Source organism: Phalangium opilio, unplaced genomic scaffold, assembly GCF_054372755.1.
Source record: "Phalangium opilio isolate 3A_F unplaced genomic scaffold, DU_Popi_V2 ptg000056l_1, whole genome shotgun sequence".
Taxonomy (NCBI): domain Eukaryota; kingdom Metazoa; phylum Arthropoda; class Arachnida; order Opiliones; family Phalangiidae; genus Phalangium; species Phalangium opilio.
Window position 1 is genome coordinate 4612721 of NW_028324175.1, and position 19373 is coordinate 4632093.

Genomic DNA, 19373 nt, shown 5'->3' on the forward strand with positions numbered 1-19373 from the left:
AGGTAAGGCGCAAAGTATAATAAATATAAAGAATTGTGATTAAAGCTAAGGTTTTAAAGGAAATATTCAACAATATCCCGTGAAATAGAGATTGAAACAGCCTATATCATCTGCACTCGCGTTTGTGAGTTCATTTCTCCCAATGTTTCGTTTAATATTTTATATATCATGAACATTTTTCAGTTTTTGATGAAAATTAGGACTGGCCCATGACATTAACATCATTTGGTGTATCAGGGGAAAGTACAGGGAAATGTCTGGGAAAAAGCAGCTAGGAATTGGAAGTGGAATTTTCAGGAAACCCTCTTATATAATTTTTAACGTGTATTTTTAATTTCTCAGTTTTGACGAAGCGCTTCTACCTCTAAAACATTGCCAGGAACTGATTAAAAACGTTTCAGTCTTAAAGCAATATGATTGGCCAGGAACGGAAAAAGTTATTGACGAAACTTCAATCAAGGAGAGACTCGAGGTTAGTTCTCATTTCTATAAATATATTTATACGCTTGCTTGGAATAGTTATAATGGTATTTGTCACGCTTTAGGAAAAAACTTATCAATAAATAAACCATTATAGTATTCTAGCGTAAAAATAAACACGGGGAAAAGTTAAATAGCAAGTCCAACAAACAAACATTTTATAGCTTCGTTTTCAAATACGGCCACAGGAATGAGTAAAGGCGTGTTTTCAATCAAGATTTTTTGAACAAAAATTAAGCTTTTGCTTCAAAAGTAGCAGCGGAAAGCCGAAGCAAAAAATCTTGGTGTTTGCAAACAAGCTTCAAATTCAGCTTTTCGTCTTTTCAGGCTTTAAACCTTAGAGAAGCGGATATCTAAATGAGTTTGATATTTGCTTCTCATTTTGTTTAAGCGCTAGAAGTGTCGTCAATCTTGATTCACCAATTAGATTAAAGCATACAGTCTCCATGGTTACAACTATCTGCGTGTTTTTTACATTAAAGGCCGCTAGTGTTTCGGCGCGTTCAGTTTTGCTACGGGTTTAGGACTTTTTTCGAAAAGAAAATGACGTCTACACACATGAAAATGTAATTTATAAATAAGTCACGCCCACTTGTAATTTTTTATTCATTTGAAGCTTGTTTGAAAACGATACGAGTTTCAGCTTTTCCATTTCAATTTTTTGGAAGATTTTTTATCTTCGAAAGCCCGTCAAAAGTTCCCAAAAAAGCCAAGTTGATTGAAAACGGGCCTTAAGACTTTAACATTAGCCAGGGTTAGTTTCAATTTAATTATTTATTATCATTTTAATTAGGGTTTTAGGTAGTGCACGTCGCATCTTAGGGGAAGGGGAAATTGCTGCACTTACCAAGTAAAAGGCGCAATTAGGTTATTCTAAATTTAGTTTCACAAATCATTGTACGTTGGGGGAGTTAATTAGTGCTTGAATTCTAGTTTATCAAGGCCACTTGAAATATCAATTTGAAGCACTGTTTTAAATAGAGTTGCTACGGGTCAGGGAATTTGAAAATGAGTTGTACTTTTTGTTTTTATATCTATATACTTTTGATAATATTGGGCCAGGCAATCTGGTTTCCGTTTTAACCCAAAGCATCTTTTTGTCGCGTCGATTGCCTTCCAATAATCCTAAATAATTTCTTTATAGGAAGAGCTTTCCGAGCTAATATACAAGTGTCGTTACGGTCCGAAACCTGACGCAGTTTGTCGTTTAAATTCTTGTCCCTACACTAGAAACATCTATTACACTGACCCCAATATCAGAGGTTGCTACCAATTGTTTTGCACTGGAAATTGCCACGTGGAATATCATTTTCAATGTTGGAGGCGTGTTCGAGGCGAAATGGGCAAAACTGAAAAAGTAAGGGAAACGTCAGACGATGTCGACCAACATCAAACTTTTCCCTTTAAAAAAAAAATATTGATTTTCGCAGGATTTTTCGGATAATTCTTGCCCTACACCGGCTGCGAAAACGTAGTTTACCTAATCCAAATTATTTCCAAAAATGGCGAAATTCAAAATACCGTAATTAATCTATATCTAACCACAAACTTCACCAAGGCTTAACTGGCAAGGCCTAGTGACGTTTCATTTAAAATATGATCTCTAACGAGATATTTGCATATATAAATCGAGGGGCTAGCCACTTACAAAATATGGTGTACAAGCCTTAAGAAATATATTTCAATATTTCGAGAAATATCGTAATATTGAGAAATATCGGAAATACTGGGAAATAATGAGAAATATCGGAAATATTAGTAAATAATGAGAAATATCGGAAATATTAGTAAATAATGAGAAATATCGGAAATATTGGAAATACGAAGGAATAATGGAAATATTGGAAATTTAAGGGAAATATCGTGAAAATATTGGAAATTTAAGGGAAATATCGTGAAAATATTGGAAATTTTAGGAGAAATATCGGGAAATAAAGAAATACAAAAATAATAGAAATAAATCGGAAATATTAGAAATACGAAGGAATAATCGAAATATTGGAAATTTAAGGGAAATATAGTGAAAATATTGGAAATTTTAGGAGAAATATCGGGAAATAAAGAAATACAAAAATAATAGAAATAAATCGGAAATATTAGAAATACGAAGGAATAATCGAAATATTGGAAATTTAAGGGAAATATAGTGAAAATATTGGAAATTTTAGGAGAAGTATCGGGAAATAAAGAAATACAAAAATAATAGAAATAAATCGGAAATATTAGAAATACGAAGGAATAATCGAAATATTGGAAATTTAAGGGAAATATAGTGAAAATATTGGAAATTTTAGGAGAAATATCGGGAAATAAAGAAATACAAAAATAATAGAAATAAATCGGAAATATTTGGAAATAAGAAATCTGGTGTACATTTTTTGGGGAAGTGAATAGCCCCTCGATATAAATGGTCTAACCACTAACTTCACCAAGGCTTAACTGGCAAGGCCTAGTGACGTTTCATTTAAAATATGATTTCTTACGAGATATATATTTATATACTCGAACCTTTTCGAGCACTCTCACATGGTTAATATTATCTAAGGCTTAGTGACATATTTCATATTTGTTTTTTTTAGTTTGAAAGCGCTATTCATGGTAAGCATAAACAGAAAGTAGCCAAGCATCGCAAATCAAAGTTGGAGAGGAAGACGGAGACTCGAAGTATTAAGAAGCGTAAAAAACTCGAGAAAGTAAAAAAGCCGTTGAAGGATGGTGAGAAAGAAGCTCAATATGATCCCGAAGATGAGGATGAAGATGATCAACATAACCCTAACGACACTGAGTGGAAAGATGTTCCAACGGAGACCACTGCTGAAAAGGAAAATATTCCCCTTAACAGCGAACAACCAAATCAAATCATTTATGATTGTAAGTTTACTATTTTTTGTTCTGACCTTGCTGTGCGGGCTCACCTCAATTTCATAAGCCTGCGAGCTCGATTTGAGGTTCTGCCTAAAAGTGTGCGTAAGTTTGAGCCCGAGCTGAGCTCGGTTAATATTTGTAAAATAAAATGTGTGTGAGCTGAGCCCGTGTCAAAGTAATCGTGAGCCCGAGCCGGCGTGAGCTGAGCCCGTGTCAAAATAATCGTGAGCCCGAGCCGGCGTGAGCTGAGCCCGTGTCAAAATAATCGTGAGCCCGAGCCGGCGTGAGCTGAGCCCGTGTCAAAGTAATCGTGAGCCCGAGCCGGCGTGAGCTGAGCCCGTGTCAAAGTAATCGTGAGCCCGAGCCGGCGTGAGCTGAGCCCGTGTCAAAATAATCGTGAGCCCGAGCCGGCGTGAGCTGAGCCCGTGTCAAAGTAATCGTGAGCCCGAGCCGGCGTGAGCTGAGCCCGTGTCAAAGTAATCGTGAGCCCGAGCCGGCGTGAGCTGAGCCCGTGTCAAAATAATCGTGAGCCCGAGCCGGCGTGAGCTGAGCCCGTGTCAAAGTAATCGTGAGCCCGAGCCGGCGTGAGCTGAGCCCGTGTCAAAGTAATCGTGAGCCCGAGCCGGCGTGAGCTGAGCCCGTGTCAAAGTAATCGTGAGCCCGAGCCGGCGTGAGCTGAGCCCGTGTCAAAGTAATCGTGAGCCCGAGCCGGCGTGAGCTGAGCCCGTGTCAAAGTAATCGTGAGCCCGAGCCGGCGTGAGCTGAGCCCGTGTCAAAGTAATCGTGAGCCCGAGCCGGCGTGAGCTGAGCCCGTGTCAAAATAATCGTGAGCTCGGGCTCGCAAAATATCCATAATCTGTTGATCCCGTGACCGGTTTCACGAAATTTTCGTTATCTGTTGAGACAGAGCCTGGGCTCACTAAAACTTGTATTATTAAATTAGAGGCGTGCGGTTAACCGTTTCAATCGAATACCGAACCGAATTATTCGATCCGGTATTCGATAAGCCCATTTTCACTATTCGATACGAATATCGAATGCCGACCTGACTTTTCGGTTAAAATTTTACCAAATTTCACGTGTCATATGACGTCAAAAATTGAAATCCCGCCTAAAATTGGGCGGCGCCATCTTTAAAATCCGCAAAACCGATTTATGTTGCCTAGAGATGGCGCTATATCTACATCCGTTTTGGTCCAATAAATTGGGGGAATGAAGAGGGGGATAAAGGAATAATTCGGAAAATGTAGTTGGCGACAGTACTACATGGGAAACACGGTTAGTGAACAATCCTTAGCGTTAGTTAATCCATGCTCTTCATAAAGAAACGCAAGCTGAGCTGAGCTTTATCCTTGGCGCTCAGCTATGCGCAGCCCACTGATGAAATATGTTAGCTAATTCCTGAAATTAGCGCCCAATTTAGATGCATTAGTATTACCGTAAGTTTATAAGATAATAATTCCGGGTTCGTACGGAACCTGGATAAGTTAGGGATATGGAAAATAGGGAATAAGTCGGGGATTTGAAACTTTTCCCTAAAACGTCAGGGATATGTCAGGGATTTCGTTTTGTATATTAACAGGGTTCATACAAACCTGGAAAAATCAGGGAAATTTAGAATTTTTAGTAAAAATCGGGGAAATTTAGAATTTTTAGTAAAAATCGGGGAAATTTAGAATTTTTAGTAAAAATCGGGGAAATTTAGAATTTTTAGTAAAATTCGGGGAAATTTAGAATTTTTAGTAAAATTCAGGGAAATTTGCGTGAAACAGGGGCCGAGTAATTAAACAAAATGTTCATAAAAATACCCTCCATAGGGTTAACATTACACCGAACTTTGGAGGCTCATAACTCTGGTTATATTTGAGGTACGGGGATGTTCTTTGATTATGTAATAGTTAAATTTGCCCCCCCCCCCTCCTTCGTTAATATTGGCTCCATAGGATACTCCATATACGGGAAAAACCTGGAAAATTCAGGGAAGTATATGGGGGAAAAACTTGGAAATTTCAGGGAAGTTTGTTTTCTAAAAGTTGTATGAACCCTGATTAAGCTATGCTTCGAGCAATACTAAATATGAGACATTTGTGATGAAGTGGCTCTGGCAAACACCTTAAAATAGTCTCATAACCCGGAAAAGTCGGGGATTTTCAATGTAAAAATTTCGTACGAACTCTGGATATGTTCCTTCCACAAGTATTTTTCAAGGTTTTCCCAAACATTTTCCTGTACTTTCCCCTGATACACCAAATGATGTTAAAGCAAAGCGCGGGTCTAGTGGATCCCCTACCAGTTGACTTTCCTCCTGAACTCCGCGTTTAGCTTGGCGAAGGCATTTGTGGGCGGGATTTATAAGTGCACTTATAAGTCCCGCCTACAAATGACTCGTGCCTTCACCAAGCCATAACTGGAGCTCGTAAGGAAAGTCACCTTGTAGGGGATCCACTGGACACGCGCTTTGCTTTAAAGCAAGTTTTTGCTGTGGTTTAGTTTAAACAAATTCTACAGGGCCGGTAGGCCCTTGTAGATATGACTTGATACTCTTTTGTAACGTTAAAGCAAAATTCACATGCTTTTACCATTTTTCCTATGGAGATTAACATGGGGTTTTTCGTGATATTTAGCCACCTCTAACTGAAAAACTAGAGCGAAGTTACTTTTCGGAATACTCTTAATTTAACAATTATGTATTCAAGGTGTGCTATCGGCTAGTTTAATTTAAATCAATTAACTCTAAGTATGTTAATTTTAGTTAATTCTGAAAGTACGTCAAAATTACTTTTGAGTCAGACTATCTAGCAGTAGACGCTGACAGATTACTTTACTATTTCATCCGAGCTTGAGCACCTTTATATGTATTTTCTAATTAACTGTAGCACCCTTAATAAGAAATAGGTCGTTATCAGGTCGAATTTTCGTCTAGAAAAGTAATTCAGGTAAATAATTACAGTTAACAGAGGTTTTTATATCATTTAAAGTAAGTTTTTGAACGTTCTTTACGGCCAAGGCTTAAGTTGTATTTTAGTTTGTCTATGTAATATAGTATTTATATAGTCTTTCCCCTTTCAAGATAAAAAAAGCTCATTTCCAGCTCTGTATTCCAAAAATACGCAGTCTGCTTCGTTTCCTGCTACAAACAAATATATGAGGACTGAGGTATACAGGGTTTCATTATTTGTTAATCTCACCAAAATGCTACTAATTGTGAAGGTGTGTGATATATTTCCTTAAACTAAACCAATGTAGAGGAATTTCCATGTTTACATCAGCACAGATTCTCTCAACGTAACCACGTTGGAAACGGAGAGTTACGTATGAGGTATACTGGGTTTCATTATTTGTTAATGGTTTAGAAATCAACGGTAGTGTTTTCACCCTGTGAAGAATTCAACTTCAAAATATTACAGGAAAGATCACAAAATGTTCAATGTGTTTTCCTACGGCAGTTAAAAGAGTGGTGTATAGGTTACTGGTTAGCGCAGTTCACTCAACATTCTCATTTGAGGACAGGTATACGCGGTTTCATTATTTGTTAATCTCACTAAAATGCTACTAATTGTGAAGGTGTGTGATATAATTCCTTAAAACTAAACCAATGTAGAGGACCAGATTATTCGTTAAAACAATTTTGGTCCTATTGAATCAGTTATACTGTGATGTTACGTTATCATTTTATAAACTATTTGTTACCAACAGTGGATTGTTTAATTCATAAGTAACAGTGGTGCTGGTTAATCCAGGAGGACAGTGTCGTTATATAATTTAATTAGTCAAATAATTTTCATGTTTACATCACAGATTCTCTCAACGTAACCACGTTAGAAACGGAGGGTTACGTTGTTTGCTATTTCCACAGTCCACGTTGCCGTTTGTTTATTGGTTTAAATTGCTATGAATTGTATAGGTATTTGATTTAATTACTGGTATTCAAGCTAAACTATAGAATAACATCATTCATTAACATATTGTATAGATAATCTTTACCACAAACCTAGCACAGGATATGATAAAAATTTAACGCAATGTGTTGGAAATAATAAAAAACTCCTCTAAACATTAGAGTTAAGGTGAATTATTTATTAAAAGTCATTTTATAAGCTTAATGAGCACTGACGACAAGTTAATTTCAACGTAATTAAGTGTAATTAACGTGAAATTAAACCCCGAATGTACATTTTTTTTTGGATGAAAACTCAGATAACTCTTAAATGATGTCCTTGATTAAGATTGTATCTAACCAAGCCGTTGGTAAAGCCCCATGTTTTCTCTTTCACACTTAAGCTAATTTAAATTATCTCGAAAGCACCTTAATAGGCGCGAAATTCAAAAGTTTAGGGTAAAATAAGAATCGAAAACTCCACTAAAAATTGCAATTAAGGTGAAGTATACATTTAAACTCATTTTATAGCCTAAATGTACACTGCCAAAACACAATCCTACGTTAATTTTAACTCAATTAAATATAATTAACGTGAAATTAAACCAAAATATACATTTTTGGATAAAAGCTCAAATAACTTTTAAATAAACTGTTTAAACTACCCAAAAGTTTAGGGTACCATAATGATGAATATATGGCAAAAATATTAAACTGCACTAAACATTGCAAATAGGGTAAAAAATTCAAATAAATTTTAAGCTTAATCCACTCTCACGAACCACGCTCAAATTAAGATTAAAACATCACAAGTTTTTCGTACAGCCACAGTAGTTTCCTATTTCACTTTCAAATTAATCTAAATGATCATTAAAATACATCAAAAGCGCATACATTAAAATTTTAGGGTAATTGCAATTTAAGTTAATATTTTATTGAAACTTTTATTATAAAATAAATCCACAAAAGATAAACAAGATAAGCCGTTAAATTAAACTCAATCAAGTATAATTAACCTAAGAAAAACATTAACATGTACAAAAATGGGCCAAGCCTCGCTTCGTGCCCTCTCCGCCCTAAAAAGTTCTGAGATCCCATGTAGAGCCAAGTCTGCCTTTTGGTCTCATTCAATCGCCAATTGAACAATTATGTTATAAATTAAGTCCTTTTCCTAATTAATAACCAATATTCTTTGACTCTATCATTATTATACATCTTTGTTCGTATCAAAAATATCGTGACTTGGCAGTAATATTAAAAGGAAGTCGAAGGGATATTCACTAAATCGTTTATGGTCGAGGGGATATGTACAAGTTTATAAGATGAGTCATGCACAACCCTATGTACAAATTATATGGTGAGTTATGCATAACCCTATTTACAAGTTTATAAGGCGAGTTATGCATAACCTTATGTACACCTGCGCTTGCCAAGTCACGATATTTTTGATACGAACAAAGATGTATAATAATGATAGAGTCAAAGAATATTGGTTATTAATTAGGAAAAGTACTTAATTTATAACATAATTGTTCAATTGGCGATTGAATGAGACCAAAAGGCAGACTTGGCTCTACATGGGATTTCAGAACTTTTACGGCGGAGAGGGCACGAAGCGAGGCTTGGCCCATTTTTGTACATGTTAATGTTTTTCTTAGGATCTCACTTCTTTTTGTAGACCCTCTCGTTATACTTCGGTAGTTATATTAAAACAAGACCCTCTCGTGGTACTTCGTTTGCCAATATAATCGCTAACGTTTGTCCATATTTACGCTGAATTACCCCTTTCGACCCGCAGAGAATATGCAATAAAGATTGTACGCGATATCCTAATAAAAGAATGTAGCATCAGTTACGACACATTTCTATTAAACTACTACTCCTATTAGCTTTAATATATATTTAACTTTCGGTTAACTTTGGACCATTACGTCCTTTCATCAAGAACACACACTATTTCTGTTGAAAAGACGGCAGCGCCATCTAGTTTTAAAATAAAGAACTAAAGAACAATTTTATAAAAAATTCGGGATGTTTTAATTTTTCTGTGCTTTATAAAATAAATGAAAACTAAATCCTGAATTTTAAGTTTCTATCTCCTCTAGAAGTACCTTAGAATTTTGATGATCGGTGAGTGAGTGAGTGAGTGACAAAATAAGGTAAATTTCACCTGCGATATTTCGAAAAGCATATAGGGTAGGAACTTGAAATTTGGAAACAATAGCTAGGATTGACAGTCCTCGCGGCAAGCAAAATTTCAGACTTTCACCTATACCCATCACGAAGTTACAGTGGGCTTAAAAGTGCCACGAGTTGCTTCGAGAAAAGGATGTCAGTGCTCGACTTGGCTGGGAGCACGGCAGTGCTCCCAGAATGTGAAAGATTCGTGTTTTGGGTAAATTCATGGATACCTTATAATTAAACTAACAAATCTTTCACCCAGCCTCCATTTTCCTGTTTAATTCTTACGATTAATTAAATTGTCATTTAAAAGCTTTTTTCCCCATTTTGAAAAGAGAGCCATTGAAAAGGCGTGATATTTAAAAGTTTTGGGGCAAAGTAGTGATTGTTCTGCAAGAGTCAAACAGTCACTCCTCTAAAGTTTGCAGAATTTCTTGTTCAAACTCGTATAATAAACTGAAATAACACTAGTAAAAGAAGATAAGCCGTTAATTTCAACTTAATGATCATATTTAATTAAAATTAATCGAAAACAACAGGTTTTTTTTGGGTAACTATAGATAACCCTTAACTGAAATAACAAAATAAGATTAAACTACGCCAGTTGTTCTTTCAGCCTAAATGTTTTCCTATTTAACACTAAAATTAATTACATTATCACTATAATGCATTAATAGGCTCCAAACACAAAATTTTAGGGTAAGGAATGTGTCAAAATGAAACTTTTCCATTTAAATTTTAATATATCATTAGCATAGTTCGCCAAATCACCAGCAACAATTTAATCTGGCAACATTCAATGTAATAATGTTGCCAATAAAACAAGGGCGTCTAGCCCATAACTAAGCCATATCACTAGCCATCTCTCGCTATCCCTAATTCAATAAATTTTCTTCTACTGAAATACCACCTAGCATACCAGTCAAGTGGGGGGAGCAACAGAAAATTTTAAAGCACAGTCTTACGATAAGTCTTGGAATTTGGGCCTCAAATTACAACCTCTAGTCGAATCCGTTTGGTACACATCAACGTCAACGTAAATGTTCAATGTGATTACCATTGTGGTGCAGGCACTCTTCATCTGTCCATGTCTTTCAATTACTTTACAAGCAACGAACTCATGACGCAGGAAGTCCAAGTAAATGCCTTCAGAGATTTTCTTATCAAGAAAAAGGGTCCGATAATTTGGTTTCCAAGAATGCCCTCCCAAAAATGCACGTTATGAAGGTTTAAGGTACCATCCTTAAATAGCCTCGTCAGAGAACAGTACCTTTCTAAAAATAATGGATCGGCTTCAATTAGTTCACGCAAAGGTTTTGCCGTTTTGGGTAATCCTCGTAAACATCATGTTCAATTTTCCCTGGTTTGAATACACTGGCATTTTGCTAAAAGACGAGACTAACTAATTAAATTCGGTCCTAACTGCTACGTAACGACGATTAGTTTTCACTACGGCCTTTTTTCTCGGTTCCTCAGACAACTCGGACCTTCTGCTTCAAAGTCATTCCCAAAGAAACCTTTATGTTTTCTTTATTTTGTTCATAGTTTAAGGTTAGGGGGCCGACCTTTATTACAATGGTTTCTTTTTTCGGTATTTGTGCCTTTTTAACAGGCGTATTGTTAAAATTGTAACACTACAGAAATTGTATTTCAAATGGGACCGGCAATACCGCAACGCTGAGCCGAAAAACTGGATGGTAATTGTTTGGACCTATAGGGTCAGGACATTGGAGGACCAAACATACCGTGGTGTCACGTGTCGAATGTTAAAGCGACCTTCACCACTATACATACTATGACCTGCTGCTCAAGCTGACAATCTTTGAAAACTCAACTTTGAGGAACTTCCGGTCTTTTTAGATATAAAGGGGCTTTCAGTGTCGCTAAGTAGTAGAATTACAGTAGTTGGTCTCGTTTCCTAGCAAAATGCCAACTTATTCTAACCAGGAAAAATTGGGCAGCAAGTTTATTTTGGGTGAAGGTCGCGGTAACATTCAACCATAGAGAATTTTACACATGTGTAAAATTCTCTCTGGTTCAACTAAAGGTAGTGCTTTATGCCGAACGGTCTCCACACCGACATTTGGGTGCGAGGACTTTCGTCATTTCGATAGTGCAAGATCGTGAACGTAGAAGAGACTGTATAGTCTGTAATGAGGATACAGACTTTGACATCGTAGAAAGTTTTGAAGCCAATCTCATGCTTGTAGTAGAGCGGTGGAACAAGAAGTTGCACTAAGCCATTCTACTGTTCGTGCCAGTTTACAAGGGCATTACTACAGGCATAATCATATCCCCCTACATCAAGCCTTAACGGACGAGAAGTACCTAAGACGGCAATACCATTAGTCTTGCCATGCGTCATGAGTTTAGTGGTTGCAAATGTAATGCAAGACACGGACAGTCATCTGGAAGAGTGCCTCAACCACAATGGTAGACACTTCGAATATTTACGTTGAGTTGTTTACTAAACAGTTTAGAGGTTGCAATTTGAGGCCCAGGTTCTAAGACTAATCGTAGGACTGTGCTTTAAAATATTTTGTTGCATTCACGCATATTCTCCTGTATTCTTTGTGTATCTTGCCACTCGTTGTCACTTAAATACAATAAAACATGAATTCTAAACATTTATTTACACCCTGTATAATTTAGCACGACATCACCCGTTGGCAGTATTGGGGGTTGTACATAAAGGAAGCTGTTGGTCTGATCTCGACAACACTGTACAGGGTGTTTGTGAAAAGTCCATCAATAATGAAAGGGCGTATTTATTGGGCCATTTTGAGTCGAAAATGTTCTATGACATTTTGCCGTCCGAGCCACGGTTTTCGAGTTATGATTTGAATATTTTAGGGATGACCCCTTCATTAAATTAGCGCTGTCTTTCAATTTCATAATTAAATTTAAGGGGTCATCCATAAATTACTCCAATCATAACTTGAAAACAGTGGCCTGGACGGAAAAATGTCATAGAACATTTTCGACTCGAAATGGCCCAATAAATACGCCCATTCATTATTGATGGACCTTTCACAAACACCCTGTATATGTATACAGTGTACGAAACAAATATTTTTCTTCCATATTTCAAATACCGTCGTTTTTAAACTTTTCATAAATAAAGTACAACACAATATGCTTATATAGACATCGTCTTCAAGCTCTTCTACTCATGATGCATTTCCTCAAAAATTCTCATTGATATATGTTTAGAGTGTACACAACAAATAAAAAAATTTATTCTACATTTCAAATACTGTCATTTTTGAACTAACTTCATATATAAAGTACAACATTATATGCTTTTCGAAAACTATGTTATTGGATATGAGTTCATATAATTAACTATACTTAAGTACTTCTTTAAGCTATTAGAAATAGATCAACCCCAAATGTATGTCGGTACAAAAAACATGAAATTATTCAAATTTTAATTACATTAAGACTGAAGGGATAGATATTATAAAAAAACGTCTTGGTTTGGACCAAGGCCGAAAAAACAAACGATATGTCTGAGGTTTATCAGTTGACTGAAGTTTCAGATATTGCAATTTCTTTTTAAATTACTTTTATTCCTTTAATCCTTAATCAATATTTAATTCAATCAACTTATTTTTACTGTTAATCGATCTATTCCCTCTAAATTAATTTCAAAAATTACATATCTACGCTTTTTCAAGAATAATTCCATTTTCCGAAAACATTTTATCATGAAATTAATTATTTTGAAGGGATTTCGTGTCGATGATTACTAAGTTGGAAGCACAGTTTTAATTCTTGTTGCCTTGACAAATTTTCAAGTTTGCACCAAAAAAGTTTAAATCTGTTGTAAGTTGCTGGGAAGACTGATGTCAAGAAATTATGATAAAGAATTTATTTTGCTCAAACTAATTTATAAACTTATGTTGTCTACTTAAGACAAAGCAACAACCTCGGTCCTGTCTTGTTTCTTTTAGTAGGTAGCTCTCCTTTTATGCACTGGAAAAATATGATATCGGTGTAAATATAACCAAAGGAAAGGGTAAAGTTTACATAAAAAGAAATACTTCTCAGTTCCGATGACTTGTTATTTCCTGAGGAAATAAAATGGTTGAACACATCATACCTTACCAGAACTGCCATGGACCGATCGTACACAAATTACATAAGGAGAAACTAAAACACTGGGGCGATGCCGCCATTGGGGTCTTCTCCCTCTCGCCTAGAAGCACCGCTAGAGGCAGTGCGAGTTGACTTTCCTCCCGCCTGTAGTGAACTTTGGCACCGTCTGACGATGGCCCTTGGTGCAAGGAAGAATACCCCAATGGTCTCCTCGCCCCTGTGTGTTTTCGGAAATGGTCTCTACGCCTGATAAAATCATTCCGCGTAATACGTAACCGGTGTACAATACAAGTAACGCCAACAATGTAGTAAGGGGTGATGACGTTCCAAATCTAGATTGAGTTATGGCCAAGAAGCTTTGAAGTTCGGAGAGGGAAACTGCAGTGCAACCTTTCCTTCATAGTCGCGACAAAAAAATGTAACATTTCGATATTCGAAGTTAAATGTATAAATTCGCGTCCCCAATATATGCATCCACTATCAAATATTTACATTTTCCTTTCGAGTTATATCAAAGATCGCTTGCTCTTTTTAGACACTTCGTATAATATTTCAAATATTCAATATTCGTCACCCAACACGTACTCCCTTCAAAATAATTAATTTCATGATAAAATGTTTTCGGAAAATGGAATTATTCTTGAAAAAGCGTAGATATGTAATTTTTGAAATTAATTTAGAGGGAATAGATCGATTAACAGTAAAAATAAGTTGATTGAATTAAATATTGATTAAGGATTAAAGGAATAAAAGTAATTTAAAAAGAAATTGCAATATCTGAAACTTCAGTCAACTGATAAACCTCAGACATATCGTTTGTTTTTTCGGCCTTGGTCCAAACCAAGACGTTTTTTTATAATGCCATTATGCTCCCATAGTCGAGGGGTGGAGTTGACTGCCATGCATGCTTAAAGGAAAGCGCGGATCCAGCGGATCCCCTACAAGTTGACTTTCCTTACGAACTCCAATTTTGGCTTGGCAAAGGCAGGAGGCATTTGTTGCGGGATTTATAAGTGCACTTACAAATCCCGCCAACTAGCCTTTGCCAAGCCAAAACTGGAGTACAGGGGGAAAGTGGCCTTGTAGGGGACCCGCTGGACCCGTGCTTTGGTTTAAAGGGCTCCTTCGGACCCTTAGACACATGGCCCCGCGGATTTCCGAGCCCCCCTACCTAGCCAGAGAGAGGGAGAGTACTGAGGAAGATCGTCTATGAAGAGGGGATGGAAATCCGCGGGGCCATGTGTCTAAGGGTCCGAAGGAGCCCTTTAAGCAAAATGTTCATAAACAGTCCCTCCATAGGATTAACATTACACTAAACTTTGGAGACTCATAACTGTACGGTTCTACTAGAGATACCTGAATATACTTTGATTATGTAGTAGTCCTATTTGCCCCCCCCCTCACTCCTTCGTTAACATTTGCTCCATAGGATACTCCATATACGGGAAAAACCTGGAAAACTCGGGGAAGTATATGGGGAAAAACCTGGAAAACTCGGGGAAGTATATGGGGAAAAACCTGGAAAACTCGGGGAAGTATATGGGGAAAAAACCTGGAAAACTCGGGGAAGTATATGGGGAAAAAACCTGGAAATCTCAGCGAAATTTGTTTTCCAAAAATTGTATGAGCCCTGCAAAAGTATATAGTGTCGACCCCCTGAGCTGCGTATGATTACCTTCCCGACTGTGGCATAGGGAACAAGCCGTGAGTAGGCGTAGCACATGCTAGCTCTAGTACTAATAAATAACGTTTGGATCGCCAGCATCATGTACTCTTCTATAAACCTATGACGTCAAGAAGCTCTTCCCTATATGGTTAGTTCGTGTAGGCTGTTGAGCAGAGGGTAAATTGCTGTTCAGTACATGTCGTCTACAGCCAAAGGCAGGGAATTGTTATTGAAGTGTACAATTTAACTAAATTAACTCTAGTTCACGGAACTCTAGGCCTTAGTTTCAAATACTTGTGAAATTGATAGGCTACAGCCTACTACGCGTATTTGAAACTAAAGAACTAAAGCCAAGAGGTCCGTGTACTCGATCTAAAAAACTCGCGTATATTTTAAACCCTGAAAGTTTTTCGTCTCTTGCCAACTGATGCAGTAAAAGAGTATATACAGAATAAGCTGTCGTTCGGGATAGGGAGTTGCCTATCCTATAGCTTGAAATCAAATCTCCTAACGGCCCAACGGGCATTCTTTATCCATGGGCAAAGGTTAAGGTTTTCTCAGGCGATTGTCTCATTTGTCTGTATTTTGTTCGGGACTCAATATGTTAGAACTAGAAAATGAAGAGCTCGTTCGTTTAGCCTAACGATTAGCGGAGTTTAAACTTAACTTTGACGCGAGACCGTGGATGAAGGATGCGCGTGAAAAACATTCGTCGCTCTACAGGATGTGCAACTCCCTATACTAAAAAGTAGACAAGTCGATACTAGCGCCGCCTGGCTACCAGCGCTGGAAACTAGCCTCGCGTGAAAAATAAAAAGTACTGGACATAAGTAAAATAAAAAAAAACACGGGCTACGGTAGATTTTTCCTTCACGTCGTCTGTCGTCTGCAAGAAGCAAACGGTGGTTTTATTTTCTTATGTCCAATAAATTTTAGTTTTCACGCGAGGGTAGCCAGGCGGCGCTAGTATCGACTTGTCTAAATTTTAGTACAGGGAGTTGCACATCCTATAGAGCGTCGAATGTTTTTAACGCGTATCCTTCATCCATGCCGCGACTAGATTACTCTGTTCTCCATTCCTACCTCTAAAATTACATCTATCCCTGATAATACAAAGACCAAATGTGGATGAGAGGGAAAGTATGACAATGGCCATAGAGCCTGTGTTAAAAAACGCGGACATCAAAGTTTCGCCAATAACTATTTAGTTTACTAGTGCCTGATGGACTTGCAAACTCGCGACTGAAAGTAGTTCCGACATTTATGCTCCTTGGTCTAACCATAGCCCACTCGATCACGCGCATCACGACGCAAGCTGCTCGCGCTATAGCTAAATTACCGAGATTTGTTTTAAACGTATCTAGTTTTATGTGCTCTTCTATTGCTTCGATAACCTTACTTAAATCCATATTATACCTTCAAATACCTTTTGAAACATTACCAGCTACTCTGTCCTGACTACAAACACAAATCGAGTTAGTTCTAGCATACACAATAGCAGACGACGGTAACCGCGTAACCGCGAATTAACACAAGACCTATTTTAAGGGAGTGAACAGGGCAACAGGCCCAGTATAGCTACGCCAATAAAACGGTCAACTACGGCGAAACTCTGATGACTCGCCACTTTTGACCATTTTCATCCACTTTTGGTGACAAGTATGTTTAGAACGATTTTTTTTTTCGAAACTCAAGATAAAAATTTCGTTTCCGCATAAACACAACCTATTTCCAATTTTTTTTGGTATAGAATTATTCGTTTTAAGTTTTAAGCTTTGTACGATAATTTAAAACCCTTAAAACACTTCTCACTAAAATTTCAAGAGATTCGAACCAGTGAAACCAATGAAAACATACTCATGGCTACTTTCCGTTTTAAAATTTGTAACTTTGGAAAAACTTAAAATGCCTATTTTGCACATCTCTTAAAAATTTCAAGAAATATTTTAGAATTTGGGGAAAAAAAGGAGTCTTAAATTAATATTGATTTTTGGCGTGATCGAGTGGACCGTGGGTAGACTGTAGTAAAGCATGGCTAACTCGATCACGCGCACCACGACACTAGATGCTAGCGTGGTCGAGTGGGCTATGAGTTAGAGTTTCAGTTTGTGTTTCAAATTCAAATGGGCTTCGAGCCATGCGTTGAGCATGAATTTTTGTATCTGTTGGGCTTCATTAATGTTACAGTACAGCACATAACGTATTAAGATGGATATAAATATTTAAAAAGTGGCTTATATTTTCGAAATTAACGTAAGTTTATCAAGAAATGCATGCGTGCCTAAATTATAAATCAGTTAATCAGCGCAAAGGCCTAATAGGAAGGCAAACGTACGTTATAGAGCTATTTCAGAGGGGGTAATGGCTACGTCACCAATGCTATTTGCCCATAGAGAAAACCCTCATAAAATGGCCGCCCTACACTCAAAGGCAGGCCCAATTTTCGTAGCAGACGAAATTTTTCCCCCACTGAAATAGCTCTATATGAAACGTATTTACGCGTATTTCCTTGGAATTTTCTTTGTTTCGTGATATTTTAGTAAACGCCGAGCCCACGTACGTCATCAAGAAAGAAGATATTGTAGAGGGTGATAGTGTACGTACGAAACGATAATTTATATTTATTCGTCGCCAAGGCTTAAGGTAAAGTTTGTTGTCTTTACTTATTACTTTTAGGCAAGTAATAAACAAGCGCCAAAAACTCGCGAAAAGAAGTGTAAACCAAGGAAAGCTGTCCTAAGCATTGACGAATTTTGTAAAGACGCCATTTTATGTAGTGCCCCGTGAGCTTTATCGTCATTACTTAATTTACCTCGCTTTAAATTACTCGCGTATCGTAGAAACCCTTACTTGGAACGCATTCAACATTTACAAATTACTAAGGAACTAATTGAGAATATTGACATTGTATCGGAGAATAATGGTTCTGAAAACCATACGACTCGTCAAAAGCTAAATAATGATCATCCAGTTCATATTGAAAATAATGACTCTCAAATGACTTTAAACAACTCGTCTATTTCTAAGGATGAAGCTATTGAAACTGTTCCTACCTTTGAAAATACAAAAACTGATCTTTGTAAAAATATGTACAACGATTCGTGGAAGCCAAAATATGAAGAAGCTTCGCCAACTCTTGTTTTGCCAACCGAGCCAAGCGGGGAATATGAAACTATCAGACAATTATCGGAAAATATGGACGATCGGGGTATAAGTTCGACTAACTCTCTCATTGCACGAAAGATTCGATTACTAGAAATAATTCGAGAAAAAACATCCGAATTAACTTACAATTTTAACGCCGCAGCGTTCCAACTTCAAGTGACTCTCTTTGCGTTGCCTGAAGAGTTACAACTGAATTTGGTGGCCGGAATCTTTAATAATTTCTCGAATAATTCGAAATTCTGGGAAAAATTGAGTGAGATCGTGGATTTCAGGGAAATACTACAATCGGTGAGTTAGTTAATCCATTATTAGAAACAGTTCCCACAGGTCAGGGAAAATTTTTATAATGCTCCAAAAAGGTCAGGGATTTTTTAATAGTTTTAAGTTTCTAACAATCTTGGGGAATTTTTTTTTTTACTGGATAAATTTTCTTTGGGTTAATTTTTTGCAATTTTGAACGTTCCAGCTAGGGATGTCAACTTAACGTTTATGAATTCCACCTTTTAACGCGTGACGCGTATAGTAGCGCCCCTCTCCCGCTAACAGGGTGACTTAGTTTATAGACACTCCCCAACTGTTTGGGAAATAGCAGTGCACTTCCTCTGGTCCGAAACCAGTTTATTAATTACTTGGACTAGTTTTTTAATTCAAAAAGTGGGGGATACCGGTCCTCGGGACGAGTTTATTGATTGCATCAAATCGGGGGAGAACAAAGACGGGGACCACTCTGGAGACCAGTTTATTACTTCAGACATTAGAGGGGTCACTGGTCCCAAGGACTAGTTTAAAAAATGTCCTTATTTCTCAGACTGTTCGAGTCCCCAAGTTTCGTTAATTACCAAAGCGATTAAACTGAATTTATTGGTAATTGATCACACTTCCTCTAATTCTGGGTAATAATTTACCATAGGAGGAATTGCGACGCTGGATCTTGGACCAATAGTTGAATGGTTCATAACCTCATATGATGGCGGAGAAAATGCCATTATTGGCATTACCAGTTGAAAGTATTTGAAGGTCATATTTCGTTTCACGCAT

The 19373-nt window shown here is 37.2% G+C and overlaps 1 protein-coding gene and 1 long non-coding RNA gene across 8 annotated transcripts; both read left to right on the forward strand.

The window, feature by feature from the left end:
- Positions 1-215: 215 nt before the first annotated feature.
- Positions 216-19278, forward strand: LOC149668103 (uncharacterized). Its single transcript, XM_089841234.1, has 7 exons — positions 216-472; positions 1625-1837; positions 3060-3351; positions 17711-17766; positions 17847-17953; positions 18011-18623; positions 19246-19278. Exons 2-7 carry the CDS (start codon positions 1820-1822, stop codon positions 19276-19278), a joined length of 1119 nt encoding a protein of 372 aa, XP_089697360.1. The 5' UTR covers positions 216-472; positions 1625-1819.
- LOC149668104 (uncharacterized) lies at positions 6147-7406 on the forward strand. 7 transcript variants are annotated; one of them, XR_016367945.1, is made up of 4 exons: positions 6147-6281; positions 6416-6501; positions 6556-6664; positions 6753-7406. It is a non-coding gene; the product is annotated as an uncharacterized LOC149668104 (long non-coding RNA). The 7 variants fall into 7 exon arrangements; XR_016367946.1 differs by having other exon boundaries at positions 6592-6664; XR_016367949.1 differs by having other exon boundaries at positions 6149-6281; positions 6437-6501.
- Positions 19279-19373: the final 95 nt, after the last annotated feature.